Raw genomic sequence first — 21,080 nt, 5'->3', positions numbered from 1 at the left:
CGCACTTTTGTGATATTTGAATTTTCCGCTGTAATGCAATCTTATGGGAACATATTTTCCATTTGTGCTGGTAGCAAAACAATCCACATGCACCCAAACTTCTGCTCTTGTCGCGTCACAGGAAAACACATTTTTGTGTTGTAGCACTGAGGAAAGGAGCACCAACAATATGTCTCTGAATGACAAGAGACAGAGGCAAGAGAAGTGATACTTCCTCATGCATAAGACCGCAATTATAATCTTATGCATACTACAGCGTAGTGATTGGATTGAATGAGCTTTTTGTCATGAATAAATGTAGAAACTTTTGACGTCAACATGTTCGACCAGCCCATACTTGGAGCCAACCAGCACTCTGGATCTTGCCGGTAGTACACGATGACATCAGATTTTGTGACGTTGCTCCAACTTTGTTTTTCAAACCGGAAGACAGAGTACTTTTAGTGTTTTCAATGATGTGCAGCCTATACATATCTGTTCACAGCTCAAAAAATGTGTTCTGTGGTTTCATGACCCTTTAAATGAGCGTCTGTTTTCACTTGTAGCCCCTCGTGCCTGTGACAGCATTCCAATTAAGTTAAAAAAATGTGTTACTATTAATAGCTACAGCCTATGTTAAAAAAATATTTTGTTTATTATTTGTATATAACCTATGAAAGCTTTAGCACTACTTCCCTCTGCCACAGATTCAAATCTCAAGTTTACAGCTGGACCAAGCCTCCGTTACTAATTCTAAAACGTCACTTTAGAACTAGTAATGAAGGAACGTTGAATCGCTTCATTGAAACTCGAATTTTGTACACAGAGAGAGAGAGAGAGAGAGGGAGAGATCGCCTGAGAGAGTAGGCTATTACCTGTGTCTGATATATTGCATTACATTCATTCTTCAAGTCGATGTTCATAATATTATATCCATTATAAAAGTCCGTTTGAATGACCGCTGAGGAAAGCGATATTGTATTTGTCCCTTTTACAGCTATGGGAATTTTCCATAACATCCATAACATCACAGCGCTAAAACAACTTCCTTTGCAAAAGTTCTTGTGACTCACTGACTCATTCTCCTGTAGTGTTGCCGTCATCTAATGGCATATTAATGTAACTTTCTCTCAATCCATATTAATGGACATATTTATATAAAATAATATTTATTGAACAAATAAACACAATTGTACAATTCAGTCAAACATAAAGCACTAGTGTGCCTGTGACGGTTGTCAAGTGTGCCGTGGATAATTACCAAATGCCAAAATAAATAAATAAATGAATAAATAAATGCTACACCTCGTATCTCTATATTTCCTAATTTTTGTTTTCTTATTTAAACAATTATATAGGTCACGCTTTACGCCTGTATGTGGGTTTTTACAAATATTTAATGAATGAAAAGGATTTTAAAGAGCTTGTGCCAAAACCTCGTAACTCCATTGGATCCTCAAACTGTCAGTCAAATCCGCCTCACCTTGTGAATGAAGCGCGCACGCAGTTTGGACATCTCGTCTATGCAATGCAAAGGTAAATAAAGATCTGAAGTTTGAAAAAAAAAAAAAAACATTGTAAAGCGTTTTCTTTACTCAAAAAACACTATGGGCCCTATAATACACCCGGCGCAATGCGACGCAAGGCGCAGCGCAAGTGTGTTTGCTAGTTTGCGTCCGGCGCCATTCGCGTTTTCCCGTTCAGTGCCACGTCCTTAAATTAGTAAATGCATTTGTGCCAGTTAGTGCGCCCATGGGCGTGCTGGTCTAAAAAAGAGGTGTGTTCAGGCTAGGGTTGCACGGTGTACTGGTACTACGGTAGTATCGGGATACTAAAGCTTCAAAATACTGGCGATGCCATTGTATTTTTTAAACGGTAGTATCGTCAGTACCGTAAGGAATGTTGTATGTGCGGCAGGTACACTTCAATTGAACATGCGTGCCTGCAAAAACATTACAAGAGACTGCCGTTAACTGTCTGCTGTGCCCTGTGTAGTAAATGCTCTGTAGAATTAGCGCCTTATTGTTTCCTGATGCTTCAGTTAATTTTGCAATGAGATAAAGTTGCGCTTGCACGTTGTTGTTCGCAGTGCATTTTATCTGGAGAAAGGGTCCGAAATTTACTTAATTAACATCATAAAATCTTTATATAAGAATGAATTCTCACAGTTTTTCCGTTGCTCATTTGGCCACTTCTGGAAAAGATTAAATAGTTTGTTTCTAGAAACATCTTTGCGAACACGATTCAGACAAATGCAATTCCATTCATCAATAAGCTATAGCGGGTTTGCACTCGGTTCTTATCAATCATATCAATCGTGATTTTATAATTATAAATGTATTATATGTTTTAATATACATACTGCTCTCCAGTCAGGGTTAGATATTTCAAGATAGGCTGGCAAAAATGCTCCTGATAGTTCGTGACACGAGCAAGAGCGCTGTTTTTGTTTCGTTTCTAAATGAATCTGTTTTTGAACAAATTGGGCGAGTCACTGACTCACTAATCCATTCATTAAGACAGTCATTTGCTTCGTTCCTGAATGAATCAGCCGTTTTGAACGAATCGGTTGAATGATTCATTGACTTAATCATTAACACTTGCTGCCACCTACTGGCGACTTCAGTCTCACATCTAAGAGTAGGTCTATTCTATCATTTTTTTCCGCAAACATTTTTATTTCTATATTCAAATTTTTATATTTGAAACATTAATATCATAACATTATTTATGCAATTGTAATTGAAGTGTAAATGCATAAATGCTACATCGTAATGTCAGTTCATACAGCTTCTGTGCAGTGCTAAGATGAATTTTGTTTACAATGATTCATTTGATTGGTAGTAAAAGCCTGTTATTCATTCTCATTAATGAAGTATTCAGAGAAAAATCTGGTCTGTTTTTATGAAAGTTTGGTTCATTTTGTATACTGGATGGTATCGCGATACTACTTGGTATCGTGATACTTCAGCTGGTATAGTATCGTAAGACATTTTTATGGTATCGTGACAACCCTAGTTCAGGCGCATTGCCGGCGCATTGCTATTTTAAGGAGCTGAAAACAGACTGCGCCATAGACCAACTCAAACCTGGTCTAAAGTCTAAAGTCAATGGTGCAATATTTTTTGTTAGAGCACGTTGGTAGAAACTGCGCCTCTGGGCGTGTCCACAGTGCACATTGACTTTGCTTATTACACACAGCACGTTGGTAGAAACTGCGCCTCTGGGCGTGTCCACAGTGCACATTGACTTTGCTTATTACACACAGCACGTTGGTAGAAACTGCGCCTCTGGGCGTGTCCACAGTGCGCATTGACTTTGCTTATTACACACAGGGATGCGCATCACACAAACATGCCAAATATTAAAAACAAAAGGATTACAGTGTAAAAGAATATTATTGTGTAGGCTACATAAATATAAAAATGTAATGATGAATAGTCATTGCGTGTATTAGAATTAGGCTACCTATTTTCAATTCAGCCTATTACTACTTATAATGATGAACGAAATTGGCTAATTAATTGAACAATCGTGCCAATATACACACATATATATTAACTGACTCATCGCGCTGAGCTATTTGAAAGCCTGCATCCAACGCAGACGACTGAAAGATTGACTGGCCACTTAACAGGTAATTTCAGCAAAACATCTGATGCCAGAAGACGAGGACACAATCACTGCTAATTCATCCCACGCCTTCTTCACCTCGGGAAGCTTTGGTGGATTCCTGCTTGTCCCGTAGATGATCTGCTTGCGTACTTTAACTTCGCGCACGAGCAGATCGGTTTCTTCGCTTGAAAAGCTTCAGCTTTTCCGCCAACAAATTCCGCCATGTAAATAGCAATCCACCATGGCGCGAGCGCATCTCGCTCTTAAAGAGAATGGGAGATGACACTCTGATTGGTTTATTGAACGTTACGCCCATTACTCATTAAGAGAATAGGGACAACCCATTTCAAAAATGCGCCCCGGCGCAAGGACCGTTTTTCCGTCGTTAAAATAGCTAGAATAGAGACTTGTGTCTCTTTTCATACAGATTACATAAACAGAGAATTTTTGTTTTCGATTTGACTTACACTATTTAAAACTGACATTTCAACGTTTCTTTAGACATAAGTCTAATTTTTTTGTGATTAGTATTCACTAAGTTACACTTCATTTTCTGAGAACTATCAGATTGGAGTTTGTTCAGAGGGAAACGAGAGATCACACATCATGTTAGTTTTCTTTATTTTGCAAAAAGCACAACATTTTGTTTTTCCTCTGTGTACACAAATAAAAGAAGATATTCAACAGATTAAAATGGTGTATAACTCTTAATTGTATGTGCAACACTGACTGAGTATTTTGAGTCTCTTTCACACTGGTAAGAAAAAACCAAGATGGTATCGCCGGCGTGACCGCCGACCCGAGGGAGTTGACACATCCTCTCTGTCAGATCTTTATGATTGGTCCAAAGCAGTAATTTTATTTTTTGTTCTCACATACCATGATACCGGTAATTTACAGATAAACGCTTTCGTTTCACCATCTGTCCAAGTTGACATTTTATTTTTACTTCTGAGTGACAGGTGGATGATCACAAAGAACGCGTTTTTCCTCTTAAAAGCATGAGACACATAATAGTCACTATAGTACTGCTGTTACAGTATGCAAAAGTAACCGCAGAGCTTACTGTAAACAGCTCCGACAGAGCTTTATGACTGGCCCAAAGCAGACTAGTACATGCCTACACAGACTAGTACCTAGTACATGCTCACACTGGTAATCCTATTCTTTGTTCAAATGTAGCATGATACCGGTAATTTACTTTTACAACTTCTTATACCGGAAAATTGCTAAAACCAATTTACCGGTATTTTTTAAAAGGTCCTGTCCATACACAATCTCTAAAATGTAATTTACCTGTAATTTATCAGTAAAGACTGTATGTGTGAAATTGGCTAAAGACAGTGGATGAAAGGGATGGTTTATGCTGCAGGTGTGTCATCAAAGCCTGATCATAACAAATAATGGCATCTTTTGCTCGATCGTAGGTGACATTAGGCTACTTGTTGATCTGCGATTATAATTAAGTTCCACCATGAAAGTTTGCAAATTACTTACCCATTCCCCAACATCAAGGGGTTTTAATTTATTGACAATTTTTTTGTATAGAAATTAGGACATTACTTACAAAAACCTAACTTATAAATTGTAATAATGTATCCATGTTTCCCTCATTTTTCTCAGTATTTCCACTATGTAACACTGGGCAAACAGGAGGCATCTCAACTGTGTAGTGCATGTTTAGATAGGCCAACAATTTGGGGAAAAATTGGGATAATTCTCTTAAATTGGAAATAAGGGTAATTTCTCCATTTTTAGTTTCATGGGATGAGATGTTGTGAAGCAGTACGGTATAGTAACAATTGCAATTTGTGTGATCAGATGAAGTCTAGTGCTAAATAATAAAACATTAACTGGTTTTGGATACCAGACAAAATAAATTTGTTCTGATGGGACCTGGTAAAGAGAATTTTCTTGGCTTTCCTGACATGTCAGAAGGATTGTAACAACTCCATGTCAGATTATTTTAAAGCTGCACTATGGAACTTTAATCTCTATATCACCATCTGTGGTTGAAACAACACTGAATGTCACTAGAGTAGTTTTTTTTTATATCATGATTCGGCACTGCTCTTCTGCCGAGGTGAATCTGATGGTTTGAGGAATTGTGATTCAGAGCAGATCTGTTATGCTGCACCAAGACCTACTAACAATAACTTACAGCAAAGTGTATTTCAGTAAAAATATCATCTGAGCAAATTTTAAAATTACTGCTGTTTAGACCTACTGGAAAAAAAATTGTGGTCACCTCTCAAAAGTCAAGCCTACTTTTATTCTTGTTTGGGCACGACACTGTCATGTTCCCATTCTAATTGCTCTAATTGACTTTGTTTAGTTTGATTTTGTGCTCGCTGACCGATTGCTCCCTGCTGATCGATTGCTCCTGTTTGCCTCTTTGCTGCTGAATGGTTTGTGTCTGTAGCTCCATATAGCTTTGTTTTGAATCTATTAAATCTATTTACTATCATTGCTTGCTGTTTATATTATCATCACCAAATATCTGATATTGTCTAATATTGCATCACATTAATCACATCACATTAATCTGAAGTCGCTAGCTTTTAATCTAAATCGCTATCACAACTAGGGATGCTCCGATCCGCCTTTTTCGCTTCAGATACGATTCCGATACCTGGGATTCAGTATCAACCGATACCGATACTGATCTGATATTCAAGTAATAATAAAAAAAAAAAAAAAAATGCTAAATTACCTAATAAAATGTATGCCTCACTGTGTGGAAGAAACTGGGATCATTCTTTTGTGCAAGGCATCAGGCTTGAATTAAATATTACTTTACTAACTTTGTAAAACAAAATAACAGACACAAATGTAGTGAATTATTTATTCAATAATTGTGCATCAGTGAGACAACTGTACATAAACCAATAGCTTCACTAGCTTGGTAGACAGTCAAAATAAACAGGAGTCCAGCTGACTCCTCCATCTATGAATGTTTGAGCCATACATAACATAAACTAAATATATTTATATATAAATATATACTATAAAATTAAAAGACATTTCTTTTAAATTTATAGCAGTTTTTTTTTTTAATGAGGCAGCAACATATGATATATGGGACAGAACAAAAAAAATGCTATTAACAATCTTTCATTGCGCAAAAGTATTATAATATGAATGGCTCCCATACAGAGCGGCACAAAGTGCTTATGCGCATCACGTGTGCAGAATGATGCGCTTGAAGCATCATGGACTCACAGTGCGCAGCGGCAGCGCTCCGCATTGCAAAGTTCAAAGCACAAAGTGAAGATATATTGATGCGTATTGTATTACGGTATCTTTGTCTACAGATGAAGTATAATAATAGCAGACATGTTCACAAGTCTCTGCGGTCAAGTCCAAGTCAAGTCTCAAGTCTTTAGGGGTCCAAGTGAAGTCTCAAGTCAAGTCTTTGTTCTATTTTTATCAATATAATTTTTTTCAGCTAGTTGTTATTGTAATTAACAGTGTATTTAAATATCAAAACAGATTACTTTTACTTTAAAATTGACTAATAAAGCACACAAAATACTACTTGAATAATTTCTATTACTTTCTAACTTTATAAAAAATTATGCCATTTAGAACCACCGCAAGGAAAAAAGTGCTGTGTATTTTGAGCTATACGAGTTGCCGTAGTTTGCTGTAGATCTCAAGCAATGCTGGAAAATGTAGTCTTCCAGTGAGCGCCGTCAATAACAAAATCTATGTATAGACAAGCATTACAGTAAACAACACAGTGAACATTTCCATCTGTGTGTCTCATTTGTGATAAGGCGATATAATAACGCACTGCGACTTAAACCGATCTGTGGAAATGATCCGGACGGACAGGGTCATAAAATGCGTATGGAAGTGTTCGTCCAATCTAAATACAATTTAACACAGTAAATCTGAATATTAAATGCATTGTCAAATACTTGGGCAAAAATAAAAACATAAAAAATGGAAAGGACATACTTTTTGAAAATGTCAGTCACAAGCAAGCCTCTGCAGCTGTGCAACACCACAGCTTCCCTTCGGATTAATTGATTGCTTTTCAAATGAAATGACAAAGTCTATTGCAAGGTAAGGCTTGGCTATACTGTTATTATTATTTGTTGCTATTTTAACAAGTTTTCTAATAGGTGATGAATTGGCGTGCATTCAGATGCGTCACACACTCGCTGGCTTGGTGTGTTTAGAGCTGATTTGTTTTTTTTTGTGATCAAATTTTTATTGAGTATTACAGGTTACATATATAAGACGTGGATGAAAATCAAGTGCAAAACACTGAACTACTAACCCAACCCAACCACCCACCCACGGCGACCATATAAAACTCCCCCTCTTCCCTCCCCACTCCCTCTGGTACAACAGACAGTCAAGCAGACATTCTGTAACAAATGTGTTTGGGGGGTCTGTCCTTTTACAGCAAGTTCTTAATTTTAGAAATGGCCTTTAACCATACAGAAATAGTTTTTTGAGTGGCCCCATGCATCCTTGCCACCGATAGCTCCATATTAGCAATGTCCAGGAAAGAATACATCCAGTGTGACCAAGCTAAAAGAGTGTGGAGGTTTCCAACACAAGGCAAGCATTTTCTTAGCTGTAGTTAATCCAGAGAATAGCAGTTTTTTCTGTGACAAGGAAAAGCTGTAGGGTGAATCATCATTTAAAAGCAAAAGCTTAGGACAGCATGGTATATCAGTTTCAAGAATGTCTTTCAAAGTAGTACATATTCGTTTCCAAAAACCATTAACTTCAGGACAATCCCAAAACATATGCTTAAATGTGCCTACCACACCTCCCGGGCAGAAATTACAATTGGAAGATGAGGAAAGCTTCATTAAATAACGTTTTCTAGGGGTAAGATACATCCTATGAATCAATTTGTAATGAATTAGTTGATGGTTAGGGTTTTTTGAAACAAGTTTAAGATTGGCCCATATTGAGTCCCAACAGATTTCGTCATTATTATCCTCTGTTTCTGTACCATATAGATCTCTATACCAGATGTTCAAAATTGGTAAGTGCTTATAAGAAGCTTCCAAGAATAAGTAGTAGAAAGAAGATACTTTACCCCTTGTACTTTTATTTATTGTCAAAATTTTGTGCATAGTAAGACAGGAGATATTGGCACCCCATGGAACCCCGTATGCTCTCATTGCTGATCTCAAGCGAAGATAAAAGAAAAGGGAGGTTCCTGGTAAATTATACATTTTACACAAATCATTAAATGTTCGAAGACCATTTTCCCCCCAAATGTCAGCTAAAACATGAATGCCTCTATCGCTCCATTCTGAAAAAACAAAAGGTTTATTGTCTGTAAGGAGACTATGATTATGAAATAACGGAGTATGAGAGTGCCACTTAAGGTCATTATGACAAAACTTTGAAGCAGTACGCCAGATACAAAGAAGATATGTTATTATTGGGCCAAAACGCAGTTTCACATTTTTCAACGGAACATTACAATAAATTAAATCTTTTAATCTGTATGGTAAAACCAAATTAAATTCAAGGGGTTGCCAAGATACAAGAGAGTCAAGGTTCAACCATATTGTAAGAGGTCGCAAAATAAATGCCCAATGATAAAACTTAAAGTTTGGCAATGCCAGACCACCCGCATCTTTGCAACGTTGCAAAGTTGCATATTTTATACGAGGAGGTTTTCCATTCCATACGAACTTAGAGGTTAATGTTTGAAGCTTAGACCAGTAATCAGTAGGTGGTGCAAGTGGTATCATAGAAGAGAAAAAATGTATACGGGGTAGAACATCCATTTTAATTATAGATATACGAGCTTGAAGAGATAATGGTAGCGCTGACCAACGAGTCAAGTCTGTAGCTATACGATTATATATACCTTGAAAATTTTTTAAAGCTATTGTATGTAAAGAAGAAAAAATCTCAATGCCCAGATACCTAAAGCTAGATACTATTGGTATACAAGTTGGTAGAATAACCTGAGAGGATAAGTTGTTTAAATGCATTAAAGCAGATTTGGTCCAATTAATTTTATATCCAGAAAATAAACTAAAAGAATTAAAGACAGACAAAACATGCTCAATTGAATTAGTTGTATCACTAACATATAATAAAATGTCATCTGCATATAAAGATATCCAATGTGAAGTATTACAAAAAGTAATGGGCTTCACCATAGTATGTTGACAGATTTTCTGTGCAAGAGGTTCAAGAGATAGGGCGAACAACAACGGTGAGAGAGGGCATCCCTGACGAGTGCCACGTAAGATGAAAAACTGGGATGAGCAAATGCCACCTGTCATTACCACCGCAGAGGGATTAGCATATAGAATTTTGACCATATTAATAAAGTCGCTCCCCAAGCCAAAACGCTCTAGTACTGTCCAAAGATATTGCCATTCAAGCCGGTCAAAGGCTTTTTCGGCGTCTAAAGATAGTGCGGCGCATGGTGAATCAATTCCACTAGCCGCATGTATGACATGCAATAAACGGCGGACATTATCTGCTGCCAATCGTGATCTAATAAAACCGGTTTGATCATTATGCACCAAATTAGTCATAAAAATGTCTAAACGGGATGCCAAGACTTTGGCATACAATTTAACATCACTGTTTAGAAGAGACAATGGTCTATGATTCCCACACTGAGTTAGATCTTTGCCAGGCTTAGGTAAGAGTGTAATAATGGCCATGTTGGCACTATTATTGAAAGAGCCCTCTCGAACAGAATGAAGAATCATGTTTAATAATGGCTGTCCCAACTCATTCCAGAAAACAAGGTATAGTTCTGGAGGGATTCCATCCCATCCTGGTGACTTCCCCTTTTTCATAGCCATAAGGGCTTCCTTTAATTCCTCTAAAGTAATTGGAACGTTCAGAGAGGTTGCCTCTACCTCAGAGAGATGTAAGATTTAGATCCTGGAAAAACTTATTACATACAGTTTCACTAAAGACCAACTCTGATTTATATAAATTTTGAAAATTTTTAAATTCTCTATTAATAGATTTAGGTTCACTAATCAAACCATTGGGTGATTGAATTGCCGAGGTATTTGAAAATTTTTCACTGTTCTTCAACCTGAGCGCTAAAAGGTGGCTTGGCTTAGCGCTATTGAAGTAATAGGTTCTTCTAACCTTGTGCATTAAAAACTCTGCTCTGTGACGTAGCAAAGAGTTAAGTTCTGTTCGTACCATATTTATTTCTTGCTGTATATTCTCACTGTGTGAATTCTGTTGAAGACCCTCCAGCCTATTTAATTTATTCTCTAATGTACTTATTGTGTTTAATCTAGATTTATTTAAGTGGGATGCAAAAGAAATAGATGCGTCCCTTATGCAACCCTTTATGGCGTCCCAGAGAAAGCGAGGATCATCGACCGAACCACTATTCACCTCTATGAACCAGCTTAGTTTCTCTTTGAGCATAGCACAAAAATCTTTATTTTGTAATAGTGTGATATTAAAACGCCAACGAGATGCCTTAACTGGCGCAGACGCAAGGGAAATCTTAGTTGAAACAACACTGTGATCGGATAAAGGACATGATTTTATGACAACATTGTGTATTTCTGAATATGAGGCATTGGATAAAAGAATATAATCAAGTCTAGAGTAACTTTTATGTCTTGAGGAATAAAAAGTATACTGCCTCGTCATGGGGTGAATTATGCGATATACATCAACTAAACTAAAATTGGACATGAATTTACATAGATTAGCAGACGATAAAGATTGTGTTGGAATATTCTGTGAACAAGAACGATCGAGAGATAAGTCCGCATTCATATCAGCACCGATAATAAGAAAACAGTCCTGAATCTGCAACAGAATTTTAGTAAGAGCAGGAAAAAAACTTGGATCAAACTGATACGGGGCATAAATCGAAATCAATGCAAAATTATGACCTGCTATACATGCTTTAACATATGATACTCTCCCATCCTCACTACTGTATTTTTCTAAGATGTGAAAAGAAAGCTTTCGTTTTATTACTACAAGTGTACCACGTGATTTACTATCCATTGAAGATGATGCAGCTACATAATAAAACTTGTTAGAGAACCTTTGGACATCTGGTTTCCTCAGATGTGACTCTTGAATGAAAGCTATGTCAACATGATGTCTATGCAAGTAATCAAGGCAGGCCGTACGCTTAATGGGACCATTCAGGCCATTCACATTCCAGGAAATTATGTGAAAGGTTTCTGTTGCCATATATTATTACTGTAAAATAACATAAACAAAAGAACTGACAAGCATAAAGCCATAAACAGAGTTAACAAACCACACCTAATACCACAGAGGGAAAAATACCCACCCACCCTGGTCGCCACAATGCCCATGGACACCCAACTTCCCACAGAAACATTAGAACATCTGGAAGTACCACTTCCAATAAACACAAAAAAATAAAAATAATAGTAAATTAAAGAGAAAAAGCAAACGCACATAAGGGTGAACCAATGCCCAACAAATGGACTACGTGACCCCGAGAAAGGCGGCAGAACCAATATCACCACCCACCCACTCCTTTTAACAGATTTTGATATTTTGCTGATTGCTAAAAAGAACAGCAATAACATACCAAATAGGCCAAACAAGTCTAAATATTTAACATTAAACTTCACATTGACAAGTACCTTGAGAATTCCAGTAGAAACACAAGCCTCAAGTACATTGTTACATTACACATCAACGTTCTCCTGTGTGGCCAAACCACTCAGAAAGTCCTCAACTTCCAAAGGAGACTTAAAGATGTGCTGGGTCGATCCTCGAATCAGTTTCAGTTGAGCCGGATACAACAAAAAAGTCTGGAAGCCCATTTTTTGAGACTTGTTTGTAACCTCGTAGAAAGCGTGGCGACGGTTGATGGTAAACGCACTGTAATCCGCAGAGAATCGGATGTCTTTTCCATCGACTTTGATCGGAGATTCCCTCGACGCCCTGAGGATTCGATCTCGGTCAGTGTAGCGCAGCAGCTTCATAATCACCGTACGAGGCCTGCCTGTGTTGTTAGAAGGGCCGATGCGATGAGCTCTCATTATTTCGGGTTTTACGCCGATCAATGAAGGAAACCATACTGGTAGAGAATCTGAGATGTAGGACACGAGATTCGAAGCTTCCACGCCTTCCGGTAAGTTTACAATGCGAATGTTATCCCTGCTGCTCCGGTCTTCCATGTCAGCTAGTTTCTCTTCATAGGTTGCCATTTTCGCGGCACATTTGTCGTAGTTTTTCTCCGTCTTATTAACCCGGCTGCTCTATCACGCAATTCTCTTACTCCGCTGGAACAGCTGGACAGCTCCGTCTGAATGTTGTCAAGTCTATCTTGAAGAGTTTTAAATTGCGCTTCAATAAACAACTGTTGCTTCTCCATGGCTGATGCAATCATGGCGGCAAGAGAGTCCTCCATCTTATCCGTTTCGTGTGATTGTTCACGATTTACTTGCCTGCTGGCCGATTTCGTATGACGTGAGGACATATTGTTGTTACCAGGCACAAAGTCATAAAATAATGGCCAAACAATTAGTTAGAAACCTGTAAATATAAATGAATATGAGTGGGGTCGGCGGAGCCACCAAGCTAAGCTGCCATCATACTCTCAGGTCACGTGACACCTTCCTAGAGCTGATTTGTGATATTCGCTGCAGCAGCACATATTTGGGAATAAATGAATAGTAAAATGTGGTGTTTCATGCCATCATGTGGGGTAGTAAATAGAGAATGTAATCGGGAATGCCATACCAAAAGACTTGTATTTTTCACAAGTCTCTCTTAAAGTCCAAGTCAAGTCTCGAGTCAAGTCTCGAGTTAGTAGTTAGTTAGTTCACGAGTCCAAGTCAAGTCTCGAGTTAGTAGTTCACGAGTCCAAGTCAAGTAGCAAGTCGTTTATTTTTGCGACTTAAGTGCGACTCGAGTCCAAGTCGTAGACTCGAGTTTCCATTTCTGAATAATAGAAACATTGAATCATCTTGGAAGGAGTTTCATTGTGTTGACTGTCCTAACCGAACGCGGCATGCAGTTTGAATGCTGAATTGAGAATGACTGACAACTGCAGCGGAGGGAGGCATTTACGTGAACTTTAATTTAACGACTTAAATATTTATCTGTACCTCAAATTAAACTATGGAATGGCTTCAGAACACTTGGAATACAGTGCACGGAAACTTTATGGTGCTTTTTAATGTTTTTGTGCTATTTGTGGGGCTTAACAATAACACAGAATAGTACATGCACAATATCGGATTTGGATCGGTCCCGTCCGGCCGATACCCGATCCGGCAAAAATGGCAGTATTGGAGCAGATACCCGATCTGAGTATCGGATTTTTTTTGTGCATCCATAATCACAACGTGTTAGCATTTCTCTAGCCTGTTAACTTGTCATCCGTGCCTACCGTCTTTTTCTCTCGCACGCTCCTTTTTCTACGAGTCCATCAAACAACTGTGGTCGGATTAGTCTACAAACGCGACGAGTCATGTCATCTTCCCCTGTTATCATTACTTGCACTGCCTGTCACATGCTTAGTATAGCTTTCTCTGTCAGTGGTGAGATTTACACATGTGATAAATGCAGGGAGATAGTCAGGCTGATGGAGAAGATTTCAAAGGGGGAGGTGTTGCTGTAATTTATAGTAATATCTTCAGTATTACTCAAAAGTCTTTCAAATATAATTTTTTCAAAATGATGGTGCTTTATGCAACGTTATTTAATGTAAGCGACACATCCTATTTGACATTTGTGCTGGCTACTGTATACAGGCCACCAGGGCACCATATCAGAGTTAGTACTGGCTGCGGATAAAGTCCTAATTGTTGGTGATTTTAATATCCATGTAGATAATGAAAAAGACGCATTGAGATTGGCATTTACAGACATTCTAAACTCTATTGGAGTTAGACAACACGTGTCAGAACCCACTCATTGTCGTAATCATACTTTAGATCTAATATTGTCACATAGAATTGATACTGATGCCATTGAAATTCTGCAGCAGAGTGACGACATCACAGATCATTATCTAGTCTCGTGTATACTACATTTAGCCAAGGCTGCAAAACCGCCTCTCTGACACAAATATGGTAGAACTATCACTTCTACCACTAAAGATTGCTTTATAAATAATCTTCCTGATCAGTTTCATCTCCTTAGCATACCAGACAGCTTAGAAGAACTCGATGTTACAAAAGAAACTATTCACTCTGTCTTTTCCAGCACACTAGACTCAGTTGCTCCAATGAGCACACTTGGACCCTCAAGCTAGCAGCCATAAAAATGGAGCAAAGCAGGAAGAAAACAAAACTAGAGGTTTTTCGCATTTCGTGGAGAGAGAGAGCATGATTGTGTACAGAAAGGCCTTAACAAGTGCTAGATCTGCTTATCTGTTAGAAGATCTCTCTTAGAAGAAAACAAACAACCCTAAGTATTTATTTGATACAGTGGCTAAAATAAACGAGAAATAAAGCTTCAACTTCTGATGTTTCCAAACAGCACAGCAGTAATGACTTTATGAACTTCTTTAATAGCAAGATTGATAATATTAGAGAGAATATTATAACCATCCGTCTACTACAGAATCGCATCACACAGTGCATTGTAGTATCCCTGAGGAAAAATTCTATTTTTTCGTTGCTATAGGAAAGGAAGAATTGTCTAAACTTGTTAAATAATCAAAATTAACATGCATGTTAGACCCTTTTCTTTTCGTCAGCTAATACTCGTGGGTCCCATTCACTGCCATTATAAAACTCAGATGCATCATGATATTTATTAATACGTCTTTGATTTTGTTAATCAGAAAGAAGAAAGTCATATACAACTAGTATGGCTTGAGGGTGAGTAAAGCTTGGGCTAATTTTCAGTTGAAAGTGAACTAATCCTTTAATTTTCCTATTATCACTGTGAAGCTGCTTTGAAACAACCTGTATTATGAAAAGCACTATATAAATGAAGATGACTTGACTTGAAGTTTCTTTGTTTTGACAATGGGTCAATGAGGGCTGTCGTTTAGAATGACACAGCTCTGTCGTGCTCCCATTCTAATTGCTCTAATTGACTCTGTTCAGTTTGAAGTTTCTTTGTTTTGACAATGAGTCAGTGAGGGCTGTTATTTAGAATGGTCAATTGTTAAATTAAAAAAGAAAAAAAAATAGTGCATACAACAACTTATCCCTGTATAAATTAGGTTAATGAAACTTTTACAGATTGAAACTTTTGAAACTTTTAACAGGTTATTGTTAGTGCAATATAATGATTATTTCACTATTTTTGGTTTCTTTCCTTTAAGTTGTTATTTGTGTGCATTGTACCTGTGATTGAAGGTGGGAGAGTGTTCATGGCCATCTGGAGGGAACACACAGTTATGAATGGGGCTTTCCGAGTCTATGTTAATGTTGCTGACATCCACGTCTCTCTCCCACCTCTCTCTTGGAGGAGTACAGGTTGATGAGGACTCATAGACAGAGGTAAACAGCAGACTGAGAGAAGATAAAAAATTCCAACTGGCTGTAAGGAGGGACTGTTTGAGAGAAAAAAAAAAAAGAAAAAAAAACATACTTGAATAAGCTCTTAAGGTCTGTTCACACCAATAATAATAATAATAATAATAATAGTAATAATGATAATAATAATAAATCTAGCTGCAAACAGTGATTAAGAGGCCAATGACTAATTAACATTTGCAGATGATTTGAGGCAAAATCATAAATACAACCACTCGTAAAATATGATTTCATTGCTTATCACTTTTGACCAATAGGCGGCTCTATCACCAAATTGATGTGATCTGGTCAGTGTGGGGTGAAAGTGACATACACAAAATTTGGTGTCAACACGGCAAAGCCTTGCAGAGATACAGCCTTCAGATTCAGTTTGGCATCATGCCATCAAATTTGAAATATTTATTTTATTTATTTATTTATTTATCAAGGACAATGCACAGAAAAAAACATTAATCTCAAGTAGAGAGAAGATGCTCTGCACCAGATTTAGCTATAAGTTAATTTCCATCTGTAGTCCTTGGGCAGGTCACTAGATAAACAATTTCTCATAGCATACACAAATTTCATAAAAACAATACCCACTAAAATTATCATGAGCACTTCAGTTCAGCAATGAGAACAACAGTTAAATTAATTTCATCAATAAGTCTCCCCACTAAAAATACACAATTTCAATTCATCAATAACACTAGCTACTAAAATATAGAGTTAAAAATCTAACAATATAATCCCTGAGTCCAGCTCTTCTTTGATAAATGTTAATATTGACATAAATGTTATAATATTGACATAAATGTTAATGTTGACATGTCTGTTTGCTCAATAGCCATTGTTTTAACCCGTGTGTTAGTTGGGACATGTTTTAAGCTCAACTGGTAGTGAGTTCCACTTTTTTGCCGCAGTAAATGAGAAAGAAGATTGTCCCATTGGACTGTGTTTAAGAGGGATAATCAGATTGGAATTTACAGATGAACGGAATGTTCTAGTCATTTGATCTGAACGAAACTGAAAAAATCCACTTAATGGAGGGGCAGCAGTGTTATGCAAGATTTTAAACAACAGACACATCTCAGAATAATAAATCATATGATCAAAATTTAACAATTTGTATCCATTTAATATATTACAATGATGGTACTTCAATGATCTTTTGTCAAATACTTTTAAAGAATGTTTAAAAAGTCTTTCCAGTTTCTTTCGTAATGTTTTAGCAGCCTGTGACAAGCAGGTAAGACAATATTGTAAATGTGAAAAAATCATGGCATGGAGAAAAACCTTTGAAGCCTCTATGTTTAGAGATTTTCGAATATGTCTAAAATTGGCAATACTAAATTTTAAAACTTTACTTAGCTGTTTAACATGTTTGTTGAAGGTCAAGGTTGAGTCTAAATACATTCCCAAATACTTGACTTCCTTGACATTATTAATAGTTTGCCCTGATATACTAAGTTGAGGGCCACAAATTTGTTTCTTACTGAAATACATCGTCACTGTTTTTTTAAGTATTTAGTGTGAGGCAAGAGTTTTGTAGCCAGTGAGCAATTTTATCAAGTGCTAATGAGAGCTTATCAGCCACTTCAGTCACATTTCTCCCATGGGTATATATGACCGTGTCATCGGCATACATTTGTATCTCTACATCTTCACAAATTGTTGGTAAGTCATTGATATACAGGCAAAATAGCAATGGTCCCAAAATTTAACCCTGTGGAACTCCTACTGTACAAGGTCTCAAAGTTGATAATTTATCATCAATGCGAACACATTGTTTTCTTTCAGAAATGTATGATTGTAACCATTTAAATGCAGTGTCAGAAAGATTGAATTTTGTAAGCTTTGATAACAATACTGCATGGTTTACAGTATCAAAGGGTTTTTTGAAATCCAAAAATACTGCTGCAACCACTCCTCTCTTGTCTAATGCTGATTTAATTCTTTCTATGAGATAGCAACAAGCCGCCTCTGTCGAGTAGTTGCTCCTGAACCCAAATTGCATTGGGTGCAGGAGTTTTTTACTGTAGAGATGTGCCACAAGTTGTTCGGCCACTGCCTTCTCAATTACTTTCGAGGCAGCTGGCAGTATGCTGATCGGCCGATAGTTGCTGATCTCTTTCTTCTCTCCACCTTTATGTATAGGTATTACTATCGCTGTTTTAAAGGCTGAGGGAAACACACCGTCCAATAAAGATTGATTAATAATACAGGTAATATAGCATTTTACAACAAAATTCAAAATGACTGATGCTCAAAATGGCTATCAGCAACTTGCTGCCCATCTAGTGTGGACAGAATCACTGATTATAATGGGTTCTATGTGCTGCATGTATGATATATATGCAAACTAATAATAATTGGTTACATTTATATAACGCTTTTCTGGGTACTCATAGCACATATGGAAAGGGGGAATCTCCTCAACCACCACCAATGTGCAGCATCCACTTGGATGATGAGACGGCAGTCATATTGTGCCAGAACTCCCACCACACCAGAATATTGGTGGAGAGGAGACAGAGTGATGAAGCTAATCAGTATATATATGGGGATGGTTAGAAGGCCATGAAGATGGACAGAGGCCAATGGGCAAATTTGGCCAGGATACCAAGAATACACCCCATTCTTTTTCGAAGGACATCCTTGGATTTTTAAAGACCACAGAGAGTCAGGACTGCGGTTTAACGTCTCATCCAAAGGAAGGTACTTTTTGACAATATAGTGTCCCCATCATATACTGGAGCATTAAGACTCATACACCACAGGGTGAGCACCCCCTGCAGGCCACACTAACACCTCTTCCAGCAGCAACGATCCAGGTACTGACCAGGCTCAACCCCGCTTAACTTCAGTGGACAACCAGTCTTAGGCTACAGGGTGATAGCTGCCGGCCCGGCTGATGAATAATAATGATGATAATAATATACACCAATATAATAATATTATAAATAAAATTATATAACATAGCTGTGAGCAGCAATTATCGGAATTTAAGCACTTTAAGGCCTTTAAGCACATGCGTAAAAAGGTTTAATGTTTTAATTATCAAGCCTGTAACCATCGCATTCATAGATAGAATGGACCATTTACAGCCAATACAGGCAATTTAACATATGCAATTTTAATAAAGCTTTTTAACTGTTATCGAGGTTGAACCAAAAACCTAGGACTAGGACTAGTTCTCCAAAGTTGTTTTTTGAAATAATCTCCAATATTTAACAAATAATTCAATGGATAGCGGCAGTCCTCGAGTCAAAGTTGCTAAGAATGTGGTATCAGGGTTTTTTTCTGCACAGAGAATAACGAGGCGGCCGCCTCCGTCAAATTTCGTGCTTCCTCCGGCTGTAGAAAAAACTCAGTCAGGCAGTCACATGCTCAGATACCCCTTTTCTAGTTCCCGGCCTGTGTGCATTCTCGAACCATTCAATGATGCCCGGGTCGTGGTTATATCTGTGGATACTGTGGGTAATCCGCAGGTCGGGCGGGCAAGTAATAAAAAATAACATTCCAATTAATTGCGGGTGGATGAGAGATAAATCATTAATGTGTTGATTTTAATAAAGACACGGAACTCTCATTTCACGGCAAGGAAAAACGAAAGTGTGTCACTCTTTTACTTTTGTAATCAACTGAATGTATTTCTCTTCAGAGAAAACCAATTAAGGAAAACATGTGCCTAGAGTACCTCCTAGTGGTCATTAAATAAAACACAAAGGAAAAACCCTACATGAGATATTGCTTTACAACTTATCAGCTTTAACTCAAAATATACACAAGCTTAACTAAAAGAAATTATTCTGATAAAAGTGTTTTCCAACAATGATATAATGAAACAGTGACAATTTAAGTTTGAAGGGAGTAAAGCCTGTGTTTAGGCTATCAAGGAAATGTAATTTAGCCAAAGAAGAACTTTTATTTTAAATAAATGTTAATTTATAAGCAACCTACTTCAGTGTGATATGTTACCATATCATCATGCTTAACATAATGTGTAATGTGATGATCAGGTGCAGATATCTAAATAAAAGAATATCATCGGGCGGTTGGCGGGCGGATGATTTATTTTTAACAGTGGATTCAGGTACAAGTCAATGCACAGACTTTTTTCTTTGTTCAATTTGCACACTGAACATGGTTTGGAGCTCTTTATTTTGAACTCTCAAAGTGCACCAGATTAATGAATTTATCTTTAAAATGTACAAAATTTTCTTACCCACTTAGGCAGACCAAGGATTTTACCACCTCTGCCTCGTTTTGAGCCAGGAAACACCCTGGGTATGAATGTTGTGGGAGAAAAAAAGAAAAATACCGTTAACCTTGTCTGATAGCTGCTCAAACTTCATTGGCTGCCGCTGGCCATGTTTTTCGAGATACGAAAAGACAACACATACCAACTTTCAAGTCAGTCGGACTTTGCGTTGTGTAGTTATAGCTTTTGATGTAATAGCACCACCAAGTGGCCAATCGGCAAATAATTTTTTCACACAACCACAGAATGAGCTCTAATATATGTGTGCTGAGTTTGGTGAAAATATCTCATTCCGTTCATGAGTTATAGCCATTTCAGTAAAAGTGGCTCAGCCCACTTTGAAAGTTTTGGCGGCCCTTAAGGTGATGATAGACAGGGCAACTTTTTTGAGCTATGTTGCAGGGCAATGTTGCTGAATGATGTTGCTTGTGCACTTTCCCATTTAGAATGGGCAACAAATTTCCATCTGGATGCTTTAGAGCAAAATTTGTTGCCTATTCTCAATGGAAAAGTGCCCAAGCAATATCGCTTGGCAACATTGTGTTTTCTGTTTGAATATATTTTTAGTACAGAGCTTGTAAACTGGTGGGTCTCAACCGAAAAGTGGGTCACGGAGTATACAATCAAAGTAACAACAACAAGCATAATCTTATGTTTTTCTGATATAAGACTTTGATTTTGAAAGATGTGTGTAAAAGCAGTTGACACTTCTGTCAGAGACAGTTTTAAGAAAATGGAAAAACACGTTGTTCCGATTAAGTATCTGCGGT

At 37.5% G+C, this 21,080-nt stretch overlaps 1 protein-coding gene across 3 annotated transcripts in view; it reads right to left on the bottom strand.

The window, feature by feature from the left end:
* The window catches only part of pkmyt1 (protein kinase, membrane associated tyrosine/threonine 1), a 67,167-nt gene that overhangs the window by 20,841 nt on the left and 25,246 nt on the right, over nt 1-21,080 (bottom strand). For 2 of the 3 annotated variants that reach the window (XM_048164814.1, XM_048164855.1), the window contains exon 7: nt 15,876-16,084. The exons of the other annotated variant lie outside the window; for it this stretch is intronic. In XM_048164814.1, coding sequence (XP_048020771.1) covers nt 15,876-16,084 — 209 coding nt within the window. The remainder of the gene's footprint in view (nt 1-15,875; nt 16,085-21,080) is intronic. 3 annotated transcript variants of the gene reach the window in all.

Source organism: Megalobrama amblycephala, linkage group LG1 (genome assembly GCF_018812025.1).
Source record: "Megalobrama amblycephala isolate DHTTF-2021 linkage group LG1, ASM1881202v1, whole genome shotgun sequence".
NCBI classification, from domain to species: domain Eukaryota; kingdom Metazoa; phylum Chordata; class Actinopteri; order Cypriniformes; family Xenocyprididae; genus Megalobrama; species Megalobrama amblycephala.
The sequence above is the reverse complement of the archived record's forward strand: the minus strand, read 5'-3'. Positions and strand labels throughout refer to the sequence as shown.